Genomic DNA, 26,902 nt, shown 5'->3' with positions numbered 1-26,902 from the left:
ACCTATTAAAACTAGGCAATTATTTTAACTGTATTCATAACAATTTTGGTTCTATAAAATGTGTTAATAGCATCTGTTTATTCATAGCAACTGGTACAGTATGTAGGCTGCCTACTTAATGAACCTTGGGTTCCAATAACCTGAAATATTTTTATTGTCTCAATATCAGGATATTAGGTCTTTAACAGTTTACATTAATTCAACCACAAAATTGCACATTACACAATACTTGGCTACGAATATTTTCAAACACAAACAAATAAGTCACTGAAGAAATCTTTTTCTTTTGTTTAAAAACAACTGTAGTTTATTGCCAATTTAAAAACTATATTCAACAAAAATTATTTAACCTAAGTAAAGAAAATGTTTGTACAGGAAATGTTTGCACACAAAACATAAATGTAGCCAAGAAAAATAATTTTGTATATACACAAAACAAAATTTAATGAAACACAAATAAATGGTTAGGAATGTTTATGAAGTTTTATGAACTAAACACTGCAAGAAAGTAGAATAGGATTTTCAACATGAATCACACATGCAAATGAGCCAGTATCAAGAAAATTGCGCCCCCAAGAATGACAACAGCGATTAGCAGGGTAAACTTCACCCTCACATAAAAAGTAAATGTGATTAACCAATTTGTCTCTTATGGTTTGACAGTACTTTGTTTATTTTGCTGTTTTCTTATGTTTCATGATTCTAAAGTGTTTGAATCATAAAATCTACAGTTGGTTAGTATATCCAGATAGGAAGCTGGAGATGTCTTTTGTCAGAAATTTTTTTATTTTATTTTATTAAAGTGAAGCTTCTTTGGATGCGATGAGAGTACAATTTTAATTAAAGTTTTTAATTTCAATTTTAATGCAACGTTTTCATAAAACATTGTTGTGAAACGTTTCTGATGCAAAAAGGACGGAGAATAAGTACTTGGCCAAATAAATATAAAGAGAGCACTATGCTATGACGTCCACCAGGACTACGCCCTCCGGGGATGCACCACAACGCCGAAATGCCAAATTGACCACAACGCCAACAGCTAGAAAACTGCTGTGTACCACCACGTCGAATTACCACAACGCCGAAATACACTAACGCCGAAAAATGTCATTGCAGGACTGCCACAAAGGTTAGGTTAGGTTAGACTAGGTTAGGTTAGACTAGGTTAGGCTAGGTTAGGTTAGGTTAGGCTAGGCTAGGATAGGCTAGGTTAAGTTAGGTTAGGTTATATTACGCTAGGTTAGGTTATATTACACTAGGTTAGGTTAGGTAAGGTTAGGTTTGATTGTGGTATTTCGGCGTTAAGGTACATTTAAGAAACACACACAAATTCATTCAGTTGTTATTTCGGCATTGTGGTACACAGCAGTTTTCTAGCTGTCTGCGTTGTGGTCAATTTTGACATTGGTCTTTATGATATTTCGGCGTTGTGGTCAATTTTGACATTCGGCGTTATGGTATTTCGGCGTTGTGGTAACGACCCACGCCCTCCCTAAGCCCGATGACACCCGGACGAACCTGCAGTCTCTCTCATCTACTGTCTGAGGTAGGACACTTCAAATGCACCTCATCGACTTCACCGTTCTATTTGAACTGAATTTTAATATCTGTCATCAGTAATATTTTTTTAAACCTTTTTTCATTAGCTTCCAGGCCTGCCCCAGGTAGCAGACTGCTTAATTCATCATTTAAGAAGTCCCAGAAGGACATTTTTAAATCAACAACGTGACAATCTCTATGCCAGACCAACCAGCGTCCTGGTCCGCCCCTAAACTGGTTGAACTGCCGTTGGCATATTTTTGGAGCTTATTACGTAGAGATTAATTTTAATAACGGTGTTCGCTTGTGTACAGTTCAACTACAACCAGACTTGAGAGTACTAGATTGTGCAACATGTGCACCCTGCAGAGGGGACCGGGGTGTGTGTGACACCCTAAGAGCCCACCGACAACCATCATTCGGCAGTGTAAGAGCGTACCCAACAGTCAGAGCGGGATGATAGGGTATACTTTAACACCGTATAAGGGGCCAAGTCATGACCCCGAGACTGCTTGTGACACTGCAGTATTTCTCTGACGTTAGAACTAGAAAAACTAGTACTCTCTGTTCAGACTTCAGACTCCTCCTCCTACTAAAAAGAAACATTTTTCCAGGTTAAGTTGTTCTCCTTTGCTAAAATAGCAGATGGTCTCATCACATTCTCTTAATTTTTATTCAGCTGCCCCTTGTTGAATTCAGACTTCTGTTTTGGCAACCCTTGGTTTGCCTTGTAATGATATTCCATACTCTCTTGTCACTAACTGTCCTCTACCATTCTCTTCTCTTGAATGTAAAGCCAAGTTATTTTCACATTTGTATTCTTCTTAATTCAATATTCATATATTTCAAGCAAAGCACACTGCTTACCTTCTACATCCCTGTTATAGTCAATTGATCCATCACAAAAAATGTGTCCATCCACCTAACCAGCAGCCTTGATAATGAGATTACAGCAGCATATGATTGAAGGCAGCTTGAAGTGAGTCAAATGGGGTGAAACAAATAACACAATGGGAAGAAATTTTCCAACCCATTATGAGAAAGGTGCAACTATCTTACTTCATGTGAATGGGAGCAATTTTCCTGAACTCAATTTTTATGCATAAAATGGCCTGGCCTGGAATATGACACAGCATTCAGGTAGATAGTTCGTTTTGTTTACCCAGTATTGTTTCTGAACCACAGTCTATAAGTCAGCTTCATGTGTATAACATTTTATTTTGGATCTGATATGAACAGATGTCACTCACATTTTGCCCAAAATGTTTTACCCAACTCGAGTACATAACTAATTTTAAACAGAATGTTCATCTCACGATCAGCATGATTTGCAAGCATTTAAGACCAATTACACTGTGCATGCCAATCAAATTATAAAATTATGTATGTATTAAAACATGTATTAAAACACAATATTGTTAAACATACATTTGAGTTACAAAAGGTACATAACACTTCAGAGAAATGTGAGTAATGAATTTGAATGGAGCACAAAAAGTTAAAATTTTAACGTAACAACAAACACTTTAAAAATTACCATCAATATTTGAATATTTTCTCAGAAAAAACACGGACATGTTCTGCTAAATCCAGAGCCAACCAACTACGTCTTCACAATACACCAATGTACGTCTACGGAACTGGGTGTCAAATTCTATGTTTGAAGCATGCCAATGCTAAGCACATTAGAAATTAGAAACAAAGATAAAAATAAAATTCCCATGGCAACATAAATGTTTTCTGCAAGGAGGCTGCAAAGTAACCACACTACTACATGGTGGCTCAAAAGTTGAGGTGCCATAAAGAATAAAAAAGGAAAAACTTGCTTAAGTATTTCTAGCACTGGCCCATTGTGACAAATTTGACTCCATGTTGTCAGAACTGATACTAACCCAGCACCCAACTCCATATTCCTTTCAAATCTTCTAAGTGGATCGCCAGGGTGACAAATTTTCTTCAGCTCGTAGAACACCTCTTCATCAGTCATTTTTCCTTTGAGCCTCTCTTTCTTCCTGAGAACTAGGCTATCATCAGAGGGCTCAAGCTCAGGTGTTGCAATATTCAAGTCTCCAAAAGAGGCATCCAAATTTAAATTGTGCAACGCCTCATCCAATGCAGCATTCATGGAATCCACCACCTGTGTTTTATCCTATATAGAACAGGTAAATTTAAACACACTATGTTCTAAGCCTTAAAAGTTAATACATGCTACTTCAAAAATGAACTGCAAACAGAACGATAAAGTATTTACGTGATACATTTTTAGAACTGTTATAAAATAAAATAAGTTTATGTATAAGATTATAAACTGGCTGCAGCAGAAGGGTAGCTACCAACTATGGAAAGTTTTCCAACTAAATTCAGGGTCTCTCTCTGCTGGACATAAATTTATTTAATGCTTTTCTAACTAATGAATATAAAAATTTGGAAAATAAGTACTGTTACTATCTCATACTTACAATAACAGGTTAATGAAAAAGTGTTATTATGAACTGACAGTTTTATTTAATACTAAAGAGATCGCCAGGCTGTGAAAATTAAGTATTATAACAATTCTAGGCAAACCATGATGAAATATACCTATTTACAATATTAATATTCCTGAATTAATATGGATTAATACATACACATTAGTGGCAATAATAGCACGATAACAGCTTTTAAAGTAAATCATGGATGCCTTTTTTTTAGTCAAGCCTTTTTCCATACAATTTTCACTCTATTGTAACAACTGATGTGCTTGCCATTTACTATGGATGTTTCAATGCACCATTATCAATAAGTATTCATTGGCTGGTTTGACAAGAATGTCTTCTTGACCAAAAGCTAAACCCTGCACAAAGTGCAAAAATAATTTTTTTACAGCTATACAGGTCCTTTTTCCTTGTCAGTGCTAAATGGACCAAATATTGTATTTGATGCCTTAGCTGACATATTTGCAAGACATCCATCTAATAGAATGTCTTGCTCATCCCACAAACATGTCTCCAATGATTCTCTTGTCAGCATCAAATGAGACTCAGCTTACTTTGAGCAAGTTGGGATTAGGACAAGCAGTTGAAAACGAGAGTTAAGTTACTGCAATGTAGTTTCTCAAACATGCTTTCATACCTACCAATCAATATACATTGCAAAAATAATGGCTGTCAATCTGAAAAACCACTTCCACTTCCAAGAGCAACTTTGAACATTCAAAGAACAGCATGTGTATTTTGAAGTTAACTCCCGAAAGGCAAGGTGAAGTTTTACATGCACAGATATGACTATTTAGTGGTTGAGAAATGTAAATTTAATCAGACTTCCATTAATATTTTAATACATGATTTGACAAATGTTAGATATAAGTATCCAAACGGCATGTTTAGCTGTGAACAAAATTAGATCGTATTTGATATAATGTATTGAGACTAAAAATCAATCACTTAGGTTTGTAAAAAAAAATTTAAACTCAGAGAACAAATAATTGTGAACTTATATTTGATATTAAGCAAGCTTCAACGCCAACACCTTATAACTTGGTATGGATTACTACTTGAGGGTTTTTGGTACGCTATTCTTACTTTCTGGTCATAAATACTTCTGGAAGGAAGTTTCATTGGAAGATGTCGCTGGGCAACAACTGTGCCCACAAAGTCAATGCAGTTTCTAGGTCCGGGTGAACTGCAACACGTCAACCATCAGGCTGTAAGACGAGTCCTGTCCCCATGCAGCGTGAATCATCCCAATTTATTGCGAGTATTGTGCAGAAGCGACATTCCACACAATATAAGTGTTCTCAAAAAAGGAGGAAAAAAGAGCTGGTTAATAGTAATATTACTGGTATTGCAAAACTGAGTTTAGGCATTTAACCGAGATTGAAAATATCCACGCAAGCAGGCACGCTCTACTAAATACCACATGCACTAAAAAAGCTACAATGACTGACCTGCGTTATCAATACTTCCAATGACTAGCACATGTCAAACAAATGTGCACATCTGATTGCCTTGGACATGGGCGAGAGTAACTGTGTGGTTCTGAAATCAAGTGAAATATTATGTCCATAATTTTAAGATAATAATGACGCATAAGTTTTATGTTAAAACTAAAAATTACAATGTAATCCATCAAAATTGTCTCCAAAGTGTGTGTAAGTTCTAAGTTACGAGGGTCACTCAATAAGTAACGAGACAAATTGATGTAGCTCAAAAATGATTTATTTAATCAAAATAAGATTTCACCTATTTTTCAACATAATCCCCCCAAACACTTATACACTTGTCTCATTGATCCCTTAAGTTGCATATGCCCCTGGCATAAAATTCTTTTGGCTGCTTTCGGGGCCACATTTGGACCTGAATCTTGACTTCATTGGAGCCAAATTTTTTGCCACGTAGAGCTTCCTTAAGGGGACTAAACATATGAAAGTCTGAGGAGGCGAGATCTGGACTGTAAGGAGGGTGTGAAAGAATCTCCCAGCCTAGTTTTTGAATGCATTCTTGCGTTATCTGTGCTGTATGTGGCCATGCATTATCGTGAAGAAAAATCATACCTTCTTTTAAAGTCCACAACATTTAGTGCAAATTGCAGGCTTTTTTCCAGCTTATCAGTCTAATATTGACTGTTGATTGTTCATTGGTCTTCAAGAAAATTGCATCAAATAGGGCCTTGTGAGTCCCAGAAAAGTGTAAGCATCACTTTACCAACAGATGGCTGGGTCTTGAATTTTTTCCGCATTGGAAAACTTGTGTTTCCACTCAAGGCTTTGTCACTCCGCCTCTAGCTCGTAATAGTGAATCCATGTCTCATCACTTATTACAATTCTTTCAAAAAGGCTTCTTTCTCGGTGGAACATTGAGCTTTCAACTGTTTACTGATTTGAAGCCTTGTTTCTTTGTGGATGTCCGTAAGTTGTCTCGGCACTCATCTCGCGCAGGTTTTCTTGTATTGCAGTTTATTTCAACTGATGTTATGGACAGTTCCAACACTTGCAAACACTTGGCAGCTATAATTTAAACAGTGATTCTTCTGTTGTCTCGGATTAATACATCAATGTAAGATTCAAAGGAGAAAGTGGCAACTATGACTAGTCGGCCACTTCGCTGTTCATCACTGATACTTTTGCTGCGGCCACTTTTAAATTGTTCTACCCACTTGTAAATGTTTGATAAGTTTAAAAAATTGTTCTCATACACTTTTAACATCCTTGCATTGATATTACTACCTTTAACACCTTTTACAACTAAAAATCTAATCACAGCACGTTTTTCTTCCGCGGTGCAGTTCTCAATCAGACTTGACTTCTTAAACTCACTGATTTATAGGTTGTGTTTACAAATTCTTATTCAACAGCTGATCAGAAATCATTGCAAGGATGCCAACTTAAACTTTTGAAAGTTTCACATTGATTAAATAAACTGTTTTTGAGCTACATTGATTTGTCTCGTTACTTATTGAATGACTCTCTTACATGCAAAAATTATGATTACTTTAACCTACATTGGTTCTTTTCTAATCTGTGTTTTGATTCCAAATCCCAAATGCTCTTCAATCATTTAATGAAAAGACAGAAACAATACTTGCAGTCAAAGTTGAGATTATATTATTTAAAATATTTAAAATAATTTATAGCTGCATTTAAACAAATAGTGTTTTTTGCAGGCATGAAAACTGTCTTAAGAGCTTGTGTTTGGGTCTTCACAAACAATTTATTTGAGCATATGTTACAGGAATCAAAGAGTTTACATTTATTTGGTGTTACTTTAATGTTATTGTTATACATATACTTATTTTTAAAATTATTAATAAATGTAACTTTTTAAATTATTAGTAATACTTTTTGATGATGAGACTATCATATGGGGTATTAAACATGCCACGTATATAAATTATTCTATTGCCCTTCCAATTAATATTAGAAATTTTTTTTACTGATTCATGTATGTATTAGTAATACAAATTAGGAGATTTTGTATGTATATGATTAGCTTAAGGAAAAAACTTAAAAGTTTATTTATTAGAAGTTTATGCTTGTTAATATCACTACAGCTTTTATATTTTTTGCAAGGACAAGTAAATTAAATCAAATAAGCTACAGTCAATAAATTAACAAAGCAAATGAAGTAAAAAGAATTGAGCAAACAAATAGAAATAAATTCAGAACTAAATAAGAAATTAAAATGAAGACAAAGTAAAAGATATCATTTGAAAAAAAGTTAAAAAAATTAAATTAACTTCTTAGCTGAAGGATAGCTAGAAGAACCAAGAAAAATTATGAAGAAACAATAACAAATAGTGGAGAAAAAACATTTAAAATTAAAAGCAGACTCAGTCAAGAGCAGAGCACATGCAAAAAGTCCAAAAATACACAACAAAAGCATACAAACAAAATAAAAGCCCTTGAAAAAGCATTGAAGAGAAACTAAAAAAAATAAATAAGAAAGTATTTTTCAAATTATGAAAAATATTTTTTTTAAGACAGGTGGTGTACAAGAGATGAATACAAGAACATTCTGAACTTTAAGAAAATTCTAATGAGAATTTTCTCTGGTTTTGAGAACAAACATTAAAATTACACAGATCAAGCCAACTTCTAATTGTGTGTATCTAGTCTGCATTGTGTGAAAAAGTTAGGAATGATTTTTCTTAAGAGAGATTAAAATTGTAGAGCCAAGAACAACAAACGTCAAGACAAAAAGATATAAAAATAACAATACAGGAAGCATTAGTCTTTCATTTTTAAAAGCTGCATTAAATTCACATGATTGACTATCAAGACAAAAATAAAATGAAATGATCGTGCTTTAGCCATGAAAAAATAAAAGGCAGGTAGACATAACTTTAAAAGAAAAAGAAAAAACTTTGATATCAATGTTAAAAATATTATAAAACTAAATAATATATCATGTATAAAACTAATAGATTTGACCCCAAACTTTATACTACACGCTACATCAGTATATCCAAGTCCACCAGACAAAAAACACCCACCAGAATCACGAAAGCCAAATTTCAAAATGCTCAATTTGGAGGAGCATAGAAGCAAGTGACTCTATAGATTGCTTGTGCACTTTACCACGGGTTCAAGTGAATCACTGGACTTGCATTACGAGAACCTGGCTCAAATCCCATTATGATTTTGGTTCTCCAGTAAAATTATGGAATGATTTTTTGCCAACATTCCATGGAAAACTACTTCCTCAATACCCCTGAATAGTGATGTAATGTGTGTTTCAATCTTTAACTTACCATGAAGACCCATCATTGACTTTCAGATTCTCCATCTCACAAGCTAAGCACTATTTGTGCACATTTAAATAAAGTTCTAAAGTATGTTGAAGACTAAAAGGAGATCAAAACATTTAATTTTATGAGCAGCTGACCAAATAAATGGAACAAAAAATAGTTGCTTTTCAGGATTTTCTTTATAAGGAACTGATACAGAACCACTAAAAGACAGCAGGATAGTTAAAAAGACAGAATAAAATTTTAGGTGAAGACAACTAAGCTGTGTTGATTGTTTTCCAGTCAAACCTGTCCTCACTATTCAATTTGATTTTCTTAACCTTTCTATTAAACTGAGTTTTATTTGTTATTATGTGTAACCAATATTAATTATTTTTACATGAATTATTTTAATAAGTAACTAAAGAATGCATGAGACATTAGTAGTGGGCTTGTTTAGTCTCCAACAAAGAATAACATTGAAATAAGTGTATTCTGTCCTCACATAACTGAGCCCCAAGAAAGGCAAAAAAATATTGGCCTCACTTTAAAAAAGTTTAAAATATACTTATATTTTGTGTTTTTATTTTATACATATCTAGTTATTTTTATTAAATATCTTTATTAATTTAGCCCAAGTTCCATCACCTTCATGAAATGTTAGTTCTAGTAACCTCAATGGTTCCTTCAAACTCCAGTCTTGATTATTTAATCAATTAATCACTCATGAGTTTAATTCAAGCTAAGGCTTATCAATAACACATAAAATAACAAGACTGATGATAATTTTTCCTGAAAATTTCAATAACATTAGTGTTATAAAAACAACCTCAAATTTCTACTTAATCTCAGAACCACTTAATCTATGATTATTTTGGAATGCTTTGGAACACTGTGGTAGCATAAAGCTAGTTATGGTTGAGGAAAGCACTGAGTGGATATTATGACTGACCAATTAGTCGTCGCTGACCCACAGCCTGATTTGCTTTGATTCACTTTAGTTCGCACATGCTCCATCAGGGTTTTTCCAATATCTCTGCCTTGAAAAGAGTCACCAAAATTCAAAATAATGAGACAGTGGCACTGTTGCTAGCAGGGCATTTCCAAACTTTTATGTGTGCCTATTCACTGGCTAGATGTGATGAAATAACATTTGTCTAACCTTATTAAATAGTTTGTATGTACGCCAGTTTTAAGAGAAATATTGACAGTTTACATTAATCCTTTTATATTTACCAGAGAGACCAATAATTTCAAATTAGCAAACACAGAGTGAACGTTTTGTTTGCAAGCTGTTCCACACACTGTGTAATCCTCTGTTTCTTAAACTCTACACACCAAATCTACAGCCTGACTCCAGCAGAATATTCTGGTAGCTCCCAGTACAATGCACGGAGCACTTGTCACAGTCTCTTGGATCTGGTTGCCAGGTAGTACTTTAGGAAATCATCGTTACATATTTAATTTACATAATTTGAATTTCATTTTCTTTCTGTACCGAAAAAGTATACTTCTAGGTCTACATAATAACAATATAATGAAAAAACAAAACAAGAATTATGGTTTCCTTGATTTATACATGGTTTTTTGCCACGAGGGTGCCAACCATACATGTGTCATTATGTCAAAGTAACCACAAGTGTCTAAATTTTGGGAACCACTAGTGTAGAACTAGTTTGCTAGCCTTAATTACACAAGGAAGCTGTTGGTAATGTACCAACAGAAATGTTCAATTTTCCATTTACAGCTTTCCTCTGATCAGCAGCACTCTTAGCTTCTACCACTAATACTAGCTCAAACAAGAGCTGGATGTGCATCGGTATCTTCACTGCCAGGAAGATGTATCTGCCTGTACAGCTTCAACCAAAAATACTGGCAAACGGCTCACTCAACCAAAAATACTGGCAAACGGCTCACAGGCAAGTAAGTAACGGAGATACTTTAGCACTGAAGCCAATAGGACTCAAAGCAGAACAAAAATAAAGAGGAGGCGACGAGATCAAAAGGGGCAAACACCCTGGGGCCCATTAGCCTAAATGACTGAGAAGTGGAAAATAATATGCCGAGAAAACGTTTTCCCCTGCTATTAAAACATCTTGTACTATTTCATATTTTGTTCTGTGTTTCTTAAATACCTGTCGCTGCACCAATAACCTAACATACCAGGACAAATAACATTCCGTCCTAACAAAGCAGAAGTGGAAATGCAAGGTGTGAGCCCGTATCGTCTGGCGTACTGGGCAAGTTGCATGTACCCAACAACTATGCTATCTATTATTGTGGTGTCCTTTCACCTGTATTTAATGTTTGAATTTGAAATACAATATATAATTCATAATCTATTAATTTAATTTGTAGTGATGACTGTTCTGCTGTAAAACATTTTGAAATGTTTCTAAACCTAGGTATATGATCTTTTAAATTATTGTGACATGAACGAGTGCTGAAGTAGCATATACAAAGGTATTGTTATGAGGCTGCTAGAGGCGAGGTCAGGCCAGCCAGACCTGCGTGGATGGATGCCTTGTGTTTTCCTGGAGTGGGTGCGACACAGGTATCACTTGTTCCTTCCCCTACCAACGACATGGACCCAACATTAGTGGGCCACTTTTTGACAACTACACTCACTCCATTAGTCCAGCCACCTGACTGGATTGTTCTGCTGGTTCCCAGAGACACTGTCACATGAAGTGGCATAATTAGGATGCCACTGTTTTCGCAGCTTTTAAAGCTAAGTTGGAGGGCTTTGATGACATGACACTTCAGATAGCTGTGATGAGACCTTTCCACGGGGCGAGCTGAAAGGTATAAAAGCCAGGGCCGACCTGAGAGTTGTAGTGAAGTGAAGAGAGCGAGTGACCAACCCCCCCCCCCCCCCCCCCTGCATGGTAAGAGACAAAAGTAGAGACAGCCACTGTCGAGCCGAGATACTGTGAGGAGAGTAAATAGCGGACCTTATAAAGTGTGATCAGTTTTGTAGATAGGTAATTAGATTGTTATAATTTAGGAAAAAGTGTAAATATGAGTAATAAAAAAATTTTAATTAATTAATTTGGGCTGACTTTCCAGACCTGTATCCCACACTTGAAACCATTGCACAAGGGCAGAGAAGAACGAAGGAATCGACAACAGCAAGGATAAATGGGACCATGCCAGCCTACAAGTGGCACAGCGATAAGAATCTGACCTACAGCCCTTTACAGGCTGGTTAGAGAGGGATACAGGACCTCAATCACGACATGAGATATTCAATGATGAAGGGTTGTGAAAGCTTATTGGGCAAAATGGGATTCCTTAAGGATGGTGATCAGTTATTGAAGAGGGGATGCCAGAGTCCAAAAGGGAAAGTGGTTATCATGCAGCTATTCCTCCTGACAGCCTACTACCAGAAGTGTTGAAACAAATGCATGTTGGGACCTTGGGTGGTCACCTTAGAGTAAATAAAAGTCTAGCCGAAATTCTTCAGCATTACTACTGGTTGAGGTGCCGTCAGGATATAGAGGCTTGGTGTAAACAATGTGACATAAGTTCAGCCAGACCATTCACCAAGACTTAAGATGGTGACCGGTACATTCTGGTGACAATTGGTTCCTTCAGTACATGGTCAGAAGTAACAGTAGGATTATCATTTATAGATTAATGATTTGTTAAAAAAGGTGTAGAAAATTTATTTGTATAAATTACTAATATGTAGGCATACGTATTAAAGTTTTTTAATATAAAGGAATCTGGTCCATCAAATTAATTATATGTGTTTCATGTTAAAATAATTGTAAACATTTTTACTGTATTTTAATAGAAACATTTTTTTTTGTAATCAGGAAATGTTTTAGTTATGTTAAAATAAATGAAGTAATATTGCTAAATACTTTAAATTAATAATTTTTAAATGAGTCGTGGGTCTACTACACCAACTGCCCAGCAGTCCATAAATTCTCTCGGTGGCCCTAGTAAATTTTCTGCTTTTGCTTAAAAAATAAAAACAAAAAATGTCCAGATCAAAATTTTAAACCAACAAAAATCCTCGTTATCAAAATAGATGTGGAACACAAAACTGATGTAGATTGTTTATGTCATCTCTGGTTCATTAAGCTAGTCTAACTAAATGGTTCATGCAATAAATTTTAATGGCCTTCAAGCAAGATGTTTGGGTTTTATGTTACACCTTATGCATAAAAAAGTTTAACAAGACAAGACCTTTATGACAGCAATGGATCTTAAACCACTTGAAAATTAGAGACAAACAATCAAATGAAGGTGAACCATCATAGCAAAAACATGTCTTTTAGACATGTGTGAATGCATAGCCAATCAAAACTTTTTGTGATACTACTTAAGGTAGATGTACCAGTAGTCGTCATGCTAAGAAGAGTTTTATAAAAAAAAATTGTGTACATAACCTTGTAGGTGTATTACTGCCCCTACATGTTTGTTTTTAACCTCAAACTTTACTCTACAATGCTATCCAACACTCTTCGATAAACACAAATTATTTTTGTAGATTTATAATTTTGAAAAAAGTGTGATTTCGAGCCAGTAGTCGTCATGCAAATTTTCGTGTTTGCCAGTGTTCGTCACATGTTTGTGCCAGTAGTCGTCATGTGCGATTTCGGCTGCATTAGTTTTAATTCATGGATCCAGAATGATAGTATTGTACTATTTGGGCTTCAAATTTTATTTGGTACTATATTTTAAACATCAAAATGGCATTTCATAAAGATCGTTCAGTAATATAATGAATAATCCTCATTAAATTTTGAATTTACTTACAGCACTCACGGAACAAAGAGGGACAGCACATAGAGCTGTAGCAAACCGAATGTATTCGTTACTGAGTAACGGGTGTGCCGTCTAGTAACGAGTAACGAAACGTTACACACGGCTGCATTTTGTTACTCGCATTTCTCGTATATTTTACGCATGCGCGCGCATATTCAATGAATTTATGATACAAAGAACGATGTTTGTTTATTAATAAAGTATAATTTGGAAATTCCTCGTCTAAGTTTTTTTACTGTTTATTAAAGGTATTATGTGTGTAGACAAAGTTTGAGATTGGAACAGAAACAACGTAACAAAGTATTTTTTTACAAATTATAAATATGTATGTTTTTGTTTTTCACTATCGCGTATTTTCACGTTTTTTTTGTTCTTATCTTAAAAGAGATATAATAAAGCCGCTCTAATGAGATTTAATTGTTTCTTGGTTAACAAAAACTGTTTAATTATCAAATATTGTTAATTGTTTATATTCTATTTATTATTATTTACGCGACGTCATACTGTACGCGTACGCAATACGACTCAATTCGTTGCTGCAACATAACATAGCATGTTATGCGGTATCACAAGTAAAATATAAAAATGAATCAGGGCCCGCCCATCTTCCTACCCAAGGGCGATTTGCCTTTGTGTTTATCGGACAATGTGTTCCTTGGCACACTATTTTTTTCCGCTGCTCATTTTATAGTCATACCATTCGCTACATCTTTAAGAGCAGCTTCCATGGCTGACTCTTCATACAACAGTATTTTCAGTTTTGGCATTTTGCCCTGTAATTAAAGAACGAGACACATTACAATGTTTAGTTTACTTATTAATGTCAAAATATATATCGAATGACCCCTAAATTAATGTAAACAACAATGCCTACACAATTTTTGCAATCAATAAAGTAAAGTAATTTCCGACCCAGAAGTCGTCATACACATGCATCTGAAGTCGTCATAGGTGACGACTACTGGATCTGATCATAATAACGTACTTTGTCTATTAACAACAAAGAACCAATATTATTTAAGAACTTTAGGGTGTAACTTAGCACAACTTTAAATAAAATATTAAATGTACCAGTGCTCGTCAGGTATGACGAACACTAGCAATACAAGGTTTTTATTGATCCAGTTTTCGTCACCCTAACTAAATCATACAAAGAAAACGAATTTTTTTAAATAAACACTTTCACCTCTTCAAGAACATTTAACTAACACATTCAGCACAAAACATCACGAATAAACATGAAAAATTACAGAATTAGAAGTAAAAATGTGCACTAACGTCCTTAGTGTTTTAGTAAAGGAATTCCCCTATTTATCTTCACTGCTCTACGAACTTTTGATGCACGGACTTTTTTTGATTGAAAATAGTGTTTGTTCCGAAAACTATTGTGGTAATTTCAGCTAGAACGTCGACCAAATTTTTGTCAATATTTAAGTTGGCGATATATTGAGCTACTTCTCTATTATTTACATTTGAAGTTGCTAGTGACGACCATTGGAGCAGTGACGAGTACCGGGGCACTTACCTTACTGCTTGATTAATTTATTACACACAAGAATGTGACTCTCAGAACTGTCTGTTTTACACAGTCTATGAAGCAGCAGTATAATGTTTCACACTAAATAAATATATGTACTGGTTTGCAAGTAACCTAACCTGAAATTTTTATACCATGTGACATTCGTTCTTCAACTATTCTGAATCCTCTCTAATGTGTCATTTAGTTCACAACACTTGGCATTGTTTTCAAAAATCTATGCTTTTATTTAAAAACCCAATCTGATTTAACAATTTTGTTTGCCTGCATTTTCAAATATTCTCTACGGCTTCAAATAATTCTTATACAAAATAAGTTCCAATTTGTATACATATATATATTTTACAACAATATTTACTGGTATATCAGTGTGCAAGAGACATTCCACCCTACTAAAACCTTTATTTATTTATTTATTTATTTATTAATATTATATGGAAGGACTTCTACTCTACATTCATGGTGATTTACGTGCATCCCACTACACTGATACCCAGTCACTAACACCAGTGTCAAATCCATTACACAATACAAAGTGAGTCCAGGTTATAATTCCCAATATGCTTGGTTATTTCAACATGAAAATTAATTAATTCACTAATTTATTGCATTATGGCAGCTTTATATCGCAGTCACTCATGCATTAACAAAACATTGCTTTGTCCATGCATTTATAATCATAAAACTACAAATATTTTTTTTTCTTCTATGATTTAAAAATACATTTACTCTAACGTAAGCATATTTTTAGTAATGCCTTATTGAAAATGAATTATAATTGCCTTTATTAACCCACCTTAACTTCCAAACCGACTGGCTAAATGCACCTTAGCACCATCACTAGGTATCTGGAATGGCATATGAATAATTATAAACTATTATTATTGGCTGAAAATGTCACACTGTCTGCTCTGGCTGCACTCTGCTATGATATTAGACACTGGGCATGTAGGGTGCGACACAAGGCATTACCGGGCATGGAGTCGACCAAATGTTCCCCTGCACTGTGAACCACCAACCCTCTAGCTTGGGAGTCCATCAACAAGTTAAAAGTATCCATTCAGATCCCATAGCTAACTGGTGGCTTCAATTATAACCATGTTTAGCCTAACCCTACATCTAGGTTTGTCTTTGAAATGAACCACACTAAATGAACGTGATGATAAAGGCCTGTCATCTTTAAAAATTAAATAGAAAAAAACAGAAGCATACTTGTAAATTGCATATACAGAGTACCCTAATTACGTCGTAATGTCTGTTATGTCATAAGTTTTTGCACCTATGGTTCTCATAAATTTGGGCTTTACTTGCTACGTTGTAATTATGGTAGTTTTAGTTATGATACTAGCTAAGTCTACAAAAAACAAATTTCTAAGAAGACATTCTATTATTATAGGAGAATGTCATGTGTACATACATCATATAGCCATGATCCTAGTGATGCAATGCTGTCTATTTGATGTCACAGATTACGTCATGGCAATGAATGCCAAACTACTTATCATTATTTGTAAATCTTATTAACGTGTTAGTGCCTTCCTGAGTAGATAACACCAACACCATGGAAGCAGACAATGGTGTGAATTTTTCTTCTGTTGCAGACTTTACTCAGAAACAGATATTTTTTTTACAGACCTGCATTAATTGTGTTTTCACTGTGAAATGAGACCCAATAAGATAATTTTAATACAATTTAAAAAATGCAAAAAGCACAATAAAGATCATGGAATGTTTACCTGTATGATTAAAACAAATTGTGTCTCATTCATAGCTTCAGTGCAGAGAAATGCAACTGAACTTGCAAACAAATTTTACTTATGTGTTTTATATATAAATAACAAAAAATACATAGTAATTTAAATTTAAAGTATTTGTGATACATCACTTATTTCATTAATTTGTATAGCTTATATCCTCAAAATATTCATAAATAATATATGGTTTTCAAAATATTATTAAAATTGCTTGATTAAAAATATAGTTTTTCACTATATTTATTAAGAGAACAAAATCACTGTGATATGATTATGCTGTAACAATTTAACTTCCATAATTTTGAGACAGCTAAATTGAAGTGTAATAACTTTCCAATTTTGCCAATGATGTCCACCTCTTTTCAGCTGAACCCTTTGTGTCTACAAATTGACTGCATTATGTACTTGTATTAATTAAAGAATAACAAATATGTCTAGCATTGATTATACCTAACAGAAGTTATAACTGAAAAATTACATAATATAAAAATTATTTTTACACTAAATTAAATAAATTCTTTAAAGTTTCAAAACAACTCAAAAAAATTAAGCCTATTTAATATTCACCTGAAAACTTTCATAATATTATTAAAAGTGAAAATTGTGAATTTATCATTTAGACAAAATTTCTAGGCATATTATCATATAATTATGTATAGAAAGACTTGTTTAACCTTCTTGCCACAAGTGTCCAATGCCATAATGTCAAGGCCACTAAATAATACTTTGTAAATGTAAATAACAAGGTTTTATATAAAAATCAACAACAGTAAATCAAAAAGTTACAATATTATTGAGTCATGATTAGACCACCAGAAAAACTCAACATAAAATCAATTTCTTTGGAATGTGCCAAACAAAGCAATAACTTTCAAAAATTCTAAAAAATTTAGCACCATGATAAGTAGGCCTGTTAACACTTGCTGACCAAAAGTCATAAATTATAATACTTTAATTTTGTACACACCTTGACGACCTGCCGGTTTTTTTTCGGTGGAACAGGCGGACTCTTCTTCTTTTCCAAAACACTGCATGGAGTTTCGCAGCTTTGAATGCTTGGTTCTGGTTCACATTTAGTTAATGGATCTTCCAACAACTCTACACTGTTGTAGCCTTTTAAGTAAAAAAAAAATAAATAAATAAAGTACAAGTGATGTATACTTTATAAAAGTACAAGTAATGTATACTTTATAAAACACAAGGTATAGTGAATCGACAGGTTTGGGACAACGGCCATGTTGGACTAGCAATATTGCTGAACTATTGAACGTCAAAATAATCTTTAAGGGATGATTAAATAAATTAATACATATAGTACACACCCAATTATCCAGGGAAAGGTTATCGTGATTAACCATGTTACATTTCACTTCCACAAACCATAAACACAAAAATGACTTTCGACTTATTTTCGCGCAAGCACAACGGCAACGGATCTTGTGTAGCATCAAAAACAATGAAACGAATTAATAATGTGACGAATCAACAAACAATATTTTGCTTTCCCTCAACAGCTATTCGCTTCCTTCATCGCATAATTATTTCTGACGATGCCCCAAGTATTCAGCTACATTTATATTCTGCCATTCTGCATGACAACAGCAGCTCTGGAGAGAAAATCCAGAAACCTTCAGGGCTAGTTTACCTTGCGACACTAGGATGCACTAGTGGCAGATGCACTATTGGCAAATCATGGCACAGACGCATTTAGCAAACAACAGAGCCGGGAATTACGTAAACAGATTAAATAATCTTTCTAATAATAGAAAACATTAAGTTTGTTTTTTTAAATTCTTATTAGAACTGAAATATATCTCCTATATCAATAATATTACTATTTTGTAACACAGAAATGTTGGTAGCACCTCCATAGGAATGTTATACCTTAGCGTTATAATGTAAACAATGCAGTACATGAATTATTAAATTTCATTTTAGGTGGTTTAATCTCAGAATGTTATTTAATATTTATTTTAATGTATGTCTAATGTATTTAGACATGCATATATTAGTAATGTATAATAATTTTAACAGGAGTTAGTGTCTTGATTAAAATGATATTCAGCAAGTACAATTACCTGAATGGGAAACAAATTATTCTGGTTAAAATACTCTCTTATTGAAAAAACACATTTGACTAGCGCTGTTTTTATTAGTGCTCTGTTTTACTGGAACGAATTAGGGCGTTACTTTGAGGGATGGGTGTTACAGTGTTTATCTAGATAGTTGGGATAAAAAAAATTTCAAATAGTTTTTTATATTACTTTAACCATGATTTTCGGTTATCCGTGGACCCCTTGCCAGTCATTACCCTGGATAATCGGGAGTCTACTGAACATTTAACGTTGCAAACAACTTCATGTAAGGAAACGTTTTCAAAGCTATGGCTTGATTAAATGTAACATAAGCCTTAGAATTCCAGATATAACCTTAACTTGAATCATAAAAAAACAAAACTACAAATAACTTATATGTGACCAAGTCTTCAAAACTAATAATAAAGGCTAGTTAGTAAAATTGGTAAGCTCGTACATGCTTCACAACAGAAACTGTTAAAAATTGCACAAACACAGAATAAAAATATATTTTATATGCATTATTGCATCAAAGCAAGGCAATCTATCTCACAAACAGCATGTGTGTTAGTACATAAGGGCTAACAAGAAACATAAAACCAAAGTAGTAAAAATTACATTAAAATTTGCATTATTACATATAAAATATGTATTGTTGCAGCTGATTAAAAAAATTATTTTGCATGAAACAAGCAAGCATTTATTTGATAGCATACTTATATTTCAATCTACAAACATCCAATTTTCAAATGTTGCCTAAAGTAAGAAAAGTCTTTCCCTTTGGCTAATTTTAGTACCTGACATGGTTAAACTTGTATTGGTCTCAACTGTTTAAGTGAAATAATGTGGTCATGTTGATTGCAGTAAAGTAATGAAATTAACTATGGTTTAACATCTCATCGACATCACAGTCATTGGAGACGGTGAAGAGATATAAAAATGGAGGATTGATGTAATGAATGAGTGGATAAAACTGAGTCACTGAGAAAATTCACCAGATCATGGCAATGTATTCCAGGTTTCCCACTTGCAGAAAAAAATATGGGTTATACCTCGCTGGGAATAAAACTCAGATCACCTTGTTGAGAGGCAAGTGTCCTGACCACTTAAACGTAGTGCCCATTTGAAACTTAAATTGTTTTCTATTTTGTGAAATCAAGAAGCTGGTGGGAGATGAGAGGAAATTTGCAGTAATGTGTTCGTAAAATTGTTTAACTAAGATACAATTAAGTACACACCACTAATAAACATTACAGGTGAATAATTAGGGTGTAAAATGTAAATATAAGAGATTTTTGTCATTATTTCATGAAAATGTTCTGGCCAAACTTATAGAAATATCAGAAATTACTTTCACATGTGCATGAAACCCAAATGAATTTACAAAAAAAGATTAATATACTTCAACGTCAAACTCTGATCCTTCTGTACCATCATATGACCGGAGACCCTTTGCACAGGAAAAAGTTTTATGACGAAAAGGAAGGGTCAGAAAAAGAATTGAATGTCAAATAATTGAATTAATCTGAACTGTAACACCTGCAATAACTTTATTCTTTATTGCAACATTGTATGACAAAGAAAAAAGAGCATCAGAAAAATTATTAACAGTAGAAGCAAGTAAAAAAAAAACAATTCAGTCAAGGTAGATTTCCTTTTTATGGTCACTTGAAACCACGCCAATAAAACTGACCAAATGTCTTTACCTACTTTCTAGGTAATAAAACCAAGGGGCCTGCAATGAGTGGGTAGGCCAAGGCTAAGAACAAGCCAAAGGAATTGAAAAGAAGTTGAAATAACGTTCATAGATAACCACTTAAAAAAAAAATACATTTTATAGTTTACTGTTATTACAACAGTTTGCATCATGTGTTGCTGATTTAGCAGTTTTTTCATGAAATGAAAGCATTATTTACAATTTTCCAGTGATAAATTAATTTTTTTGATTGTTTTAATTAGGTAATTAGGTGAATTAATTCCAATCCACAAAATTAATATGATTTCAATATTGATAGCAGAATACTTTTAATAAAGAAACATTTTTTTACTATTCCTTAATTTTTTTTCATGAACAACTGGCCATGCTGAATTTATTTGAATTTTTTTTTTTTTTAAATTACAATTTTTCCTATATTGAAAAATATAATAAATAATTTTTGAATACAAACTAAAAATAAAATAATTTACATAATTGATAAGATAGTTTTTTTGCAAGAAATAATAAAAAAAATTAAAAGAAATACTAAAAAAAAGTCACCATTTTAATTTTCTTAACCGGCCTATAATTGGTAGACATCTTTTGAATTAGTATCCTTCAAGGTTTACAGGTTTCCACTTAAAATATATTATTGCTAATTATTGAAAACAAATTTACCTTCCTGTTTCTTCACTATTACTTAAACAATAATCTTGCTCCACAGTCCTAAGGCAGGATGAAATGAGTAGGTATGACTTAATTTTTAAATTTTATATATTTGTATTTATTTGGTATATATTATTATGTTTTACTACTACGTTTTTCATTACAAAATACTAAACACACAATTTTCTTGAAATGCATCAATAAAACAACACAGGTCACTTAAATTGGCAGACAATGTACAGCACACGTTAATTAAGACATTTTGATGGTACTCACCCAATGAAGTGTTTTCCAGCTCCTCTTCTTCTTCTTTTATCTCTTTTTTCATCACATACAACTTGAAATCATCAGGGTTTTTCTTCTTCATCGAGTAACTATAGAAATTGATGGCATGCAGCGTAGCATTTGGATTTTCATTCTGCTCTTCTTTGCTACAAAACCAAAACACCTCATTGTCAGTAATGTTTGGTTGGGCTAAAACCAAACAGTATATACAGGGTGTCCATAAATGTCCCAATTTCAATGGTTTATTAAAACAGTTTAATTAAGACTATTTACAAGAAATCATACATCAAACTGAAGGTAAACTAACCTACAAATGTCCAAAATGAGCACTTTTAGATATACAGCAAACATCCAACATAAAGTCCAATTCTTCCCACACTTTGGTTAGCACGTCTGGAGTAATGGAAGCAATAGCCTCTTCAATTCTGTGTCTCATCTCTGGAAAATTATTAGGTAGCAGCATAATGTAGACAAAATCTTTAATGAAGCCCCAAAGGAAAACATTTCATTGCATTATGTCGCGAAAAAGAGCTTTTAATTGTGACCTTGAACCAAATTTATAACTGGGACATTGTTTTATGGACATACTGTACTTGCAACCACATAAATTAATTACAAAGCATACAGCATAAAGAATACAACTTACCTGATTTGAGTGTTAACAAATCTTTTCCATGTCTCTGGAAGACCTTCCAACTGACCCGTTTCTTGGTTCTTGCGCACATGGAACTGATGGTGGACATTTGTGGGCAAACCTATCTCCGCAGGAGCGCCAACGTTCTGTCGTTTCTTGGAAAAAAATTTTGAAAATCCGGAACTCATCTTTGCTACCTACCCTTTCTCATTTAAAGTGAACCTGAAATCAAAAATTTATATAAAAAATATAAGTTGTTGATAAAACACTCACTTGCACTAAGGGGATAGTCTATAATTTAAAAAAAATGGCACTAATATGTTATGATGCAAAATATTCGAGATGTAACTCCCAAAACAATTCACATATATACCTATGTCAAAAATTATTCTTGGCACACAACTGTTGAATACACACATACATACATGTGTATATGTATATGTAAATATATATATACACACACACACAGAAAACTGACTGCAATAAAACATAAAGGTTATTTAAATTTTTAACATCTAATAAACATTGGGGGAGAAAGCATACGGTGGCCACATTCTACAGTGTTCCCTCCTACAAACAACAAACACCCTCGATTCCGATGAGCGTTAAAGTCCAGAAAATGAAACCATAAGCTGAATTTTTGTGCAGAGGTAGAGTCGACAATGCTTAAAAAAATACCAAATGTTTAATACCCTAGATCTTCTCCGTCACACTGAAAATGTGCAGTTATAACCTACATGACAAGAGATTACAATGTTCCATTAAAATTCTTCCTATTTATGCAGTTACGAACTGTAACCTCTCTGTCAACCACCAAAATTATCTAGAAATCTGAGAGTTGTAGAATTATTTCATCTGATACAGCTTACAAAATAAATGAAAAAGAAAAGTGTTAATATAGAAGTGTGACAAAGAACCAAACAGAAAAAAAAGTGTAAACAGAATTCTGTTCTGTAAAACCCGAAAGGAAACCTGACTTATCATTAGCTGTATAAGAAGAGCTAGCTGGAAACCTTAAACTAATACCTAGTGAAATAGGGGTTTGGCTGTAAAAAAAGTGATGTTCTTTTGGTAGTAAAAAAAGTTAAATGTCTTATTTATCTGCATTAAAAGTTATATTTATTTTTAATTTAATACATAAAACTACTTTGAAAATATTTGTTTCAAAAAATATACAAATTTGGTTACTAAAATTTGTAACAGAAAAATATTTTAAAGAACAATGGATATATATTTAAATATATGTATATGTTGTCTAGGCATCACTCATTTAGGAGAAAGGGGATAGTTTTTTTTTATTAGATGCAGACATTTAGTTTTTCATTTAATTTTGAATGTCTATTGTGCAAAATTTCATCAAGAAGTAACACAATTATGATTCAAGAGGGATGGAGATAGTTTTTCACAATCAGATGTAAACAGTAATTTTCCCTTTATTTTCAACATCAATTATGCAAAGTTGTATAAAGTAATACCATCTAAACATCATTTGCTGTGATTGCATGCCCTCTCAGCTAGTGCAGAATTGCCTTGATGTGCACAAAATTAAAATTTGCACACTACTCATCATGCCTGCAAAATTGCAGGGTCGCATTTCCACACATATGTTCCTTAAGAGTAACTGCCTTTGTGACATTTCCAGCAACCCATTATATTTATGCCTAGCAATTATTAACATTCCGTATAGTGCATAGTTATACAATGTTTTCCCTTCAAACCATACTGGGAATTTTTTACAAATACCTACTTTGGTGTTCATAATAATAACAATAATAATAATAATAATAATAACAATAATAATAATAATAATAATAATAATAATATCAAAAGATTTCATTACACTGTAAATTTTTTAAGTGTTAAAAAACCTCTTTTGCAGTCAGTGTCCTAATGTCTAGTATTCCATACTAGAATCGGTCGGGCTGAAGTATAATATATGTTACCTAAGAAGTATAAACCATAATACATAATAATAAGCAATTAAATTATATAAATGTGGTAAGTATCGCAAAATAGTACCGCAAAATACACTAAACTAAGAGGGATACTACTAAAGAATACAATACCATGAGAAATGTATGAACGGTATCGTGTTCTATACTACAATAAGTACAACTATCAGGGGTGCAACAGGGGGGGGGGGGGGGGAAGGGTATTTTGCCCCCCCTCTGAAACCTTGAAGTGGGGGTAAACGGGGGCAAAGAAAGTGCTGTGTAATTAATTTTTAGATAATAAAACTGCTTAAATAGCACCATTTTCCACCTTGAAATACAAATTTTCCCGGACCCCCTCGCTTCAATAGAGGGGATCAATTATTCTTTATAAATAGGTATATTGACCCCCCTTTGGAAATTTAGTTGTTGCGCCCCTGACGACTATAGTATACTTTACAATACCAAGAAAGTAAAAAAAACATATATTTAAATTAAATTAACTGTCATCATAAAATATACTAAACAAGGCAGGATTATTGTACTTAGTACAATACCTTGGGCAATAAATAATTAATATTGCATTCTATACTAGAATAGGTAGAGCTGTAGTTTATACCTAATACAATACAAAAAAAATTTGTTTCAAAATGGAACCTATTTTGTGTAAAACAAGAGTGTAAATGTTCCCCGCCCAAAATCCCCATATTCCTGCACTTGTCCCATCAAGAATGTCAGCCACCAGGTTGATGACATCAAGAATAGTATTATGATGTACACCAATCCCAGTTACACGCACATAACCTAAACAATTACAATTCTATGCTATTTTAATATACCCAACCAGGTAATTTCCTTACACCGCTGCTTTTCCGTGAATAAATTATTAAATTCCAAACACCCTTTCTTTTTTAACATTAAATACATTTATCCTGAGAACAGTGGCTCCTCATTCAGACTGGTTTTTGAAAAAAAAAAAAACTGTTTATAGATTGCATTAAAATACCTGTGCAATGATACTGCCCCTACCATTTAGTTTTCCTGTGTGGATCTGTGTTTTTCTTTACGAGAACATTAGTCAATATAGAAATTACGTTAATAATTAGTCATTAATGAATATTACTAGTGTATTGCAATTATAATGAAATTTTAATGTTTCTACTAAAGAAGTTCCTCTATTTACCGTGTAATCAGTGTTTCCTAATTATTACTAGTTTCTAAGAAATTATTGTTTGTAGTTCACATCTGACAGCCTATGTAGTGACATGGCCACTGCCATGTGTGCTGTAGCTGCGTTGCCGATCCTGTGGTTTTCCATACATAAGAACGTGAATATTTTGATTTGGACATTGTAATGCAATGTAACGTTAATAATAATAATAAAATTCTGAGTCCCTATTGTACATACAGACCCAAGCATCAACCAGTGAAGGGATCTTTTCAGCAGTACGGAGGTGCGAAGCGCCGACTTGTTACGTGTGACAGCACGTAACCTGACGTATAAAAGAAACTATTACTTTCAATACATGCAATGACAATTCCTTTCAAAAGACAGGTCACATGCTATCGCATTGGTAATTTCTCAGAAACTAGTAGGGATTGAGTAACACTGTTCACAGGGTAAATAGAGGAAAGTCTTTAGTGTTCGAAAAAGGTATTTCCCGAATTTTATTTTATTTAATTTAAAGTACAGTTACTTCCTCTTATAAAACTTTTGGAAAACATGTCAAGTATTAAAATGCATTTTGTATTTTTTTTTCAGAAGTGGCTCTTCTTCAGAATTACCTTAAAACATTGATGGCCTTGTATGTAAAACTAATTTTCCTCACAGAAAGCAAAATATTACACACCCAGGCCTCCTAAAAAATAACAATCTAGGTATGTATAAATTTTACACTTAAATCTCTTTGGGGTATAATAAGTGCTAGTCGAAAAACCAAAGTGGCTAAATTTATTAAATGGCACATAATAATTTTGTATCGAACCACCTTCATACAATATAATGCACTGGTGCCCCTCCTACATTAGAAGAGAAAAACGTCTTATCATGTTTTGACACTATCAAATGGAAAAAAATTTGCAACAAAAAATTATGACAAAATTAATACTTACAAATCAAACGATACTTGTAATTAAAGTATTTAAATTATTTTGTCTATCACTACTACTTCCATTGTAATCATCTTTATAAACAATAAACTCTTTTAGACATTAACGAGCGCGTAGCATTAACCACGGTATTAATCAAATCGTTGGTAATAACTTTACATAAAGCCATAAACTGACAACGTAAATTTGAAAAGAAGTCGATTACTTAAAGATCGATAGTTAAGCAAACCGTTAATTAGTGGTGATGAATCGTTCGTGTACGATTCATTTAAAAAGATAAAATCTTTAACGAATGCAAATAAGTCGTACACTAAGTAGAAAATTGGTTCTTTGAAAAGTCCCTTTCTAAGAAGCTGATCACGATTCCGGGGGAATATAAAATATTGTGAGAACGAGAGGTGTGAACCGGCCAGTATGATATAGGTTCATTAAATGACACATTACATCGGGAGTCAGAGTACCTAGTCAGTAATCGCAGTGGGTACATGTTCACAAGAGCAAACAATAAATATTAAAGAAAAGGGATAACATAAAAGTAAGTGAGAGTGGGGGAAAGCGACTCAACAAGTATTTTTTTTTCCTAATGCATTAAAATTATTATTCATGTATTTTTTACTAAATTTATCTGTGAGATTTTAAAAACGTATACATGCAATTTTTTGTAAAAGTTATTATAAAGTTAGACGTTTGGAAT

General features: G+C 33.3%; 1 protein-coding gene across 1 annotated transcript in view; it reads right to left on the bottom strand.

Annotated features, from left to right (window-relative positions):
* Positions 1–26,366, bottom strand: part of LOC134529798 (serine/threonine-protein kinase PAK 3) — a 35,341-nt gene extending 8,975 nt beyond the window's left edge. The window contains exons 1-5 of the mRNA XM_063364251.1: positions 26,212–26,366; positions 22,181–22,390; positions 21,526–21,680; positions 17,780–17,925; positions 3,432–3,688 (exon numbers count right to left, since the gene is read on the bottom strand). Coding sequence (XP_063220321.1) covers positions 3,432–3,688; positions 17,780–17,925; positions 21,526–21,680; positions 22,181–22,356 — 734 coding nt within the window. The 5' untranslated portion in view covers positions 22,357–22,390; positions 26,212–26,366. The remainder of the gene's footprint in view (positions 1–3,431; positions 3,689–17,779; positions 17,926–21,525; positions 21,681–22,180; positions 22,391–26,211) is intronic.
* Between the last annotated feature and the right edge of the window lie 536 nt (positions 26,367–26,902).

Source organism: Bacillus rossius, chromosome 2, assembly GCF_032445375.1.
Source record: "Bacillus rossius redtenbacheri isolate Brsri chromosome 2, Brsri_v3, whole genome shotgun sequence".
NCBI classification, from domain to species: domain Eukaryota; kingdom Metazoa; phylum Arthropoda; class Insecta; order Phasmatodea; family Bacillidae; genus Bacillus; species Bacillus rossius.
The sequence above is the reverse complement of the archived record's forward strand: the minus strand, read 5'-3'. Positions and strand labels throughout refer to the sequence as shown.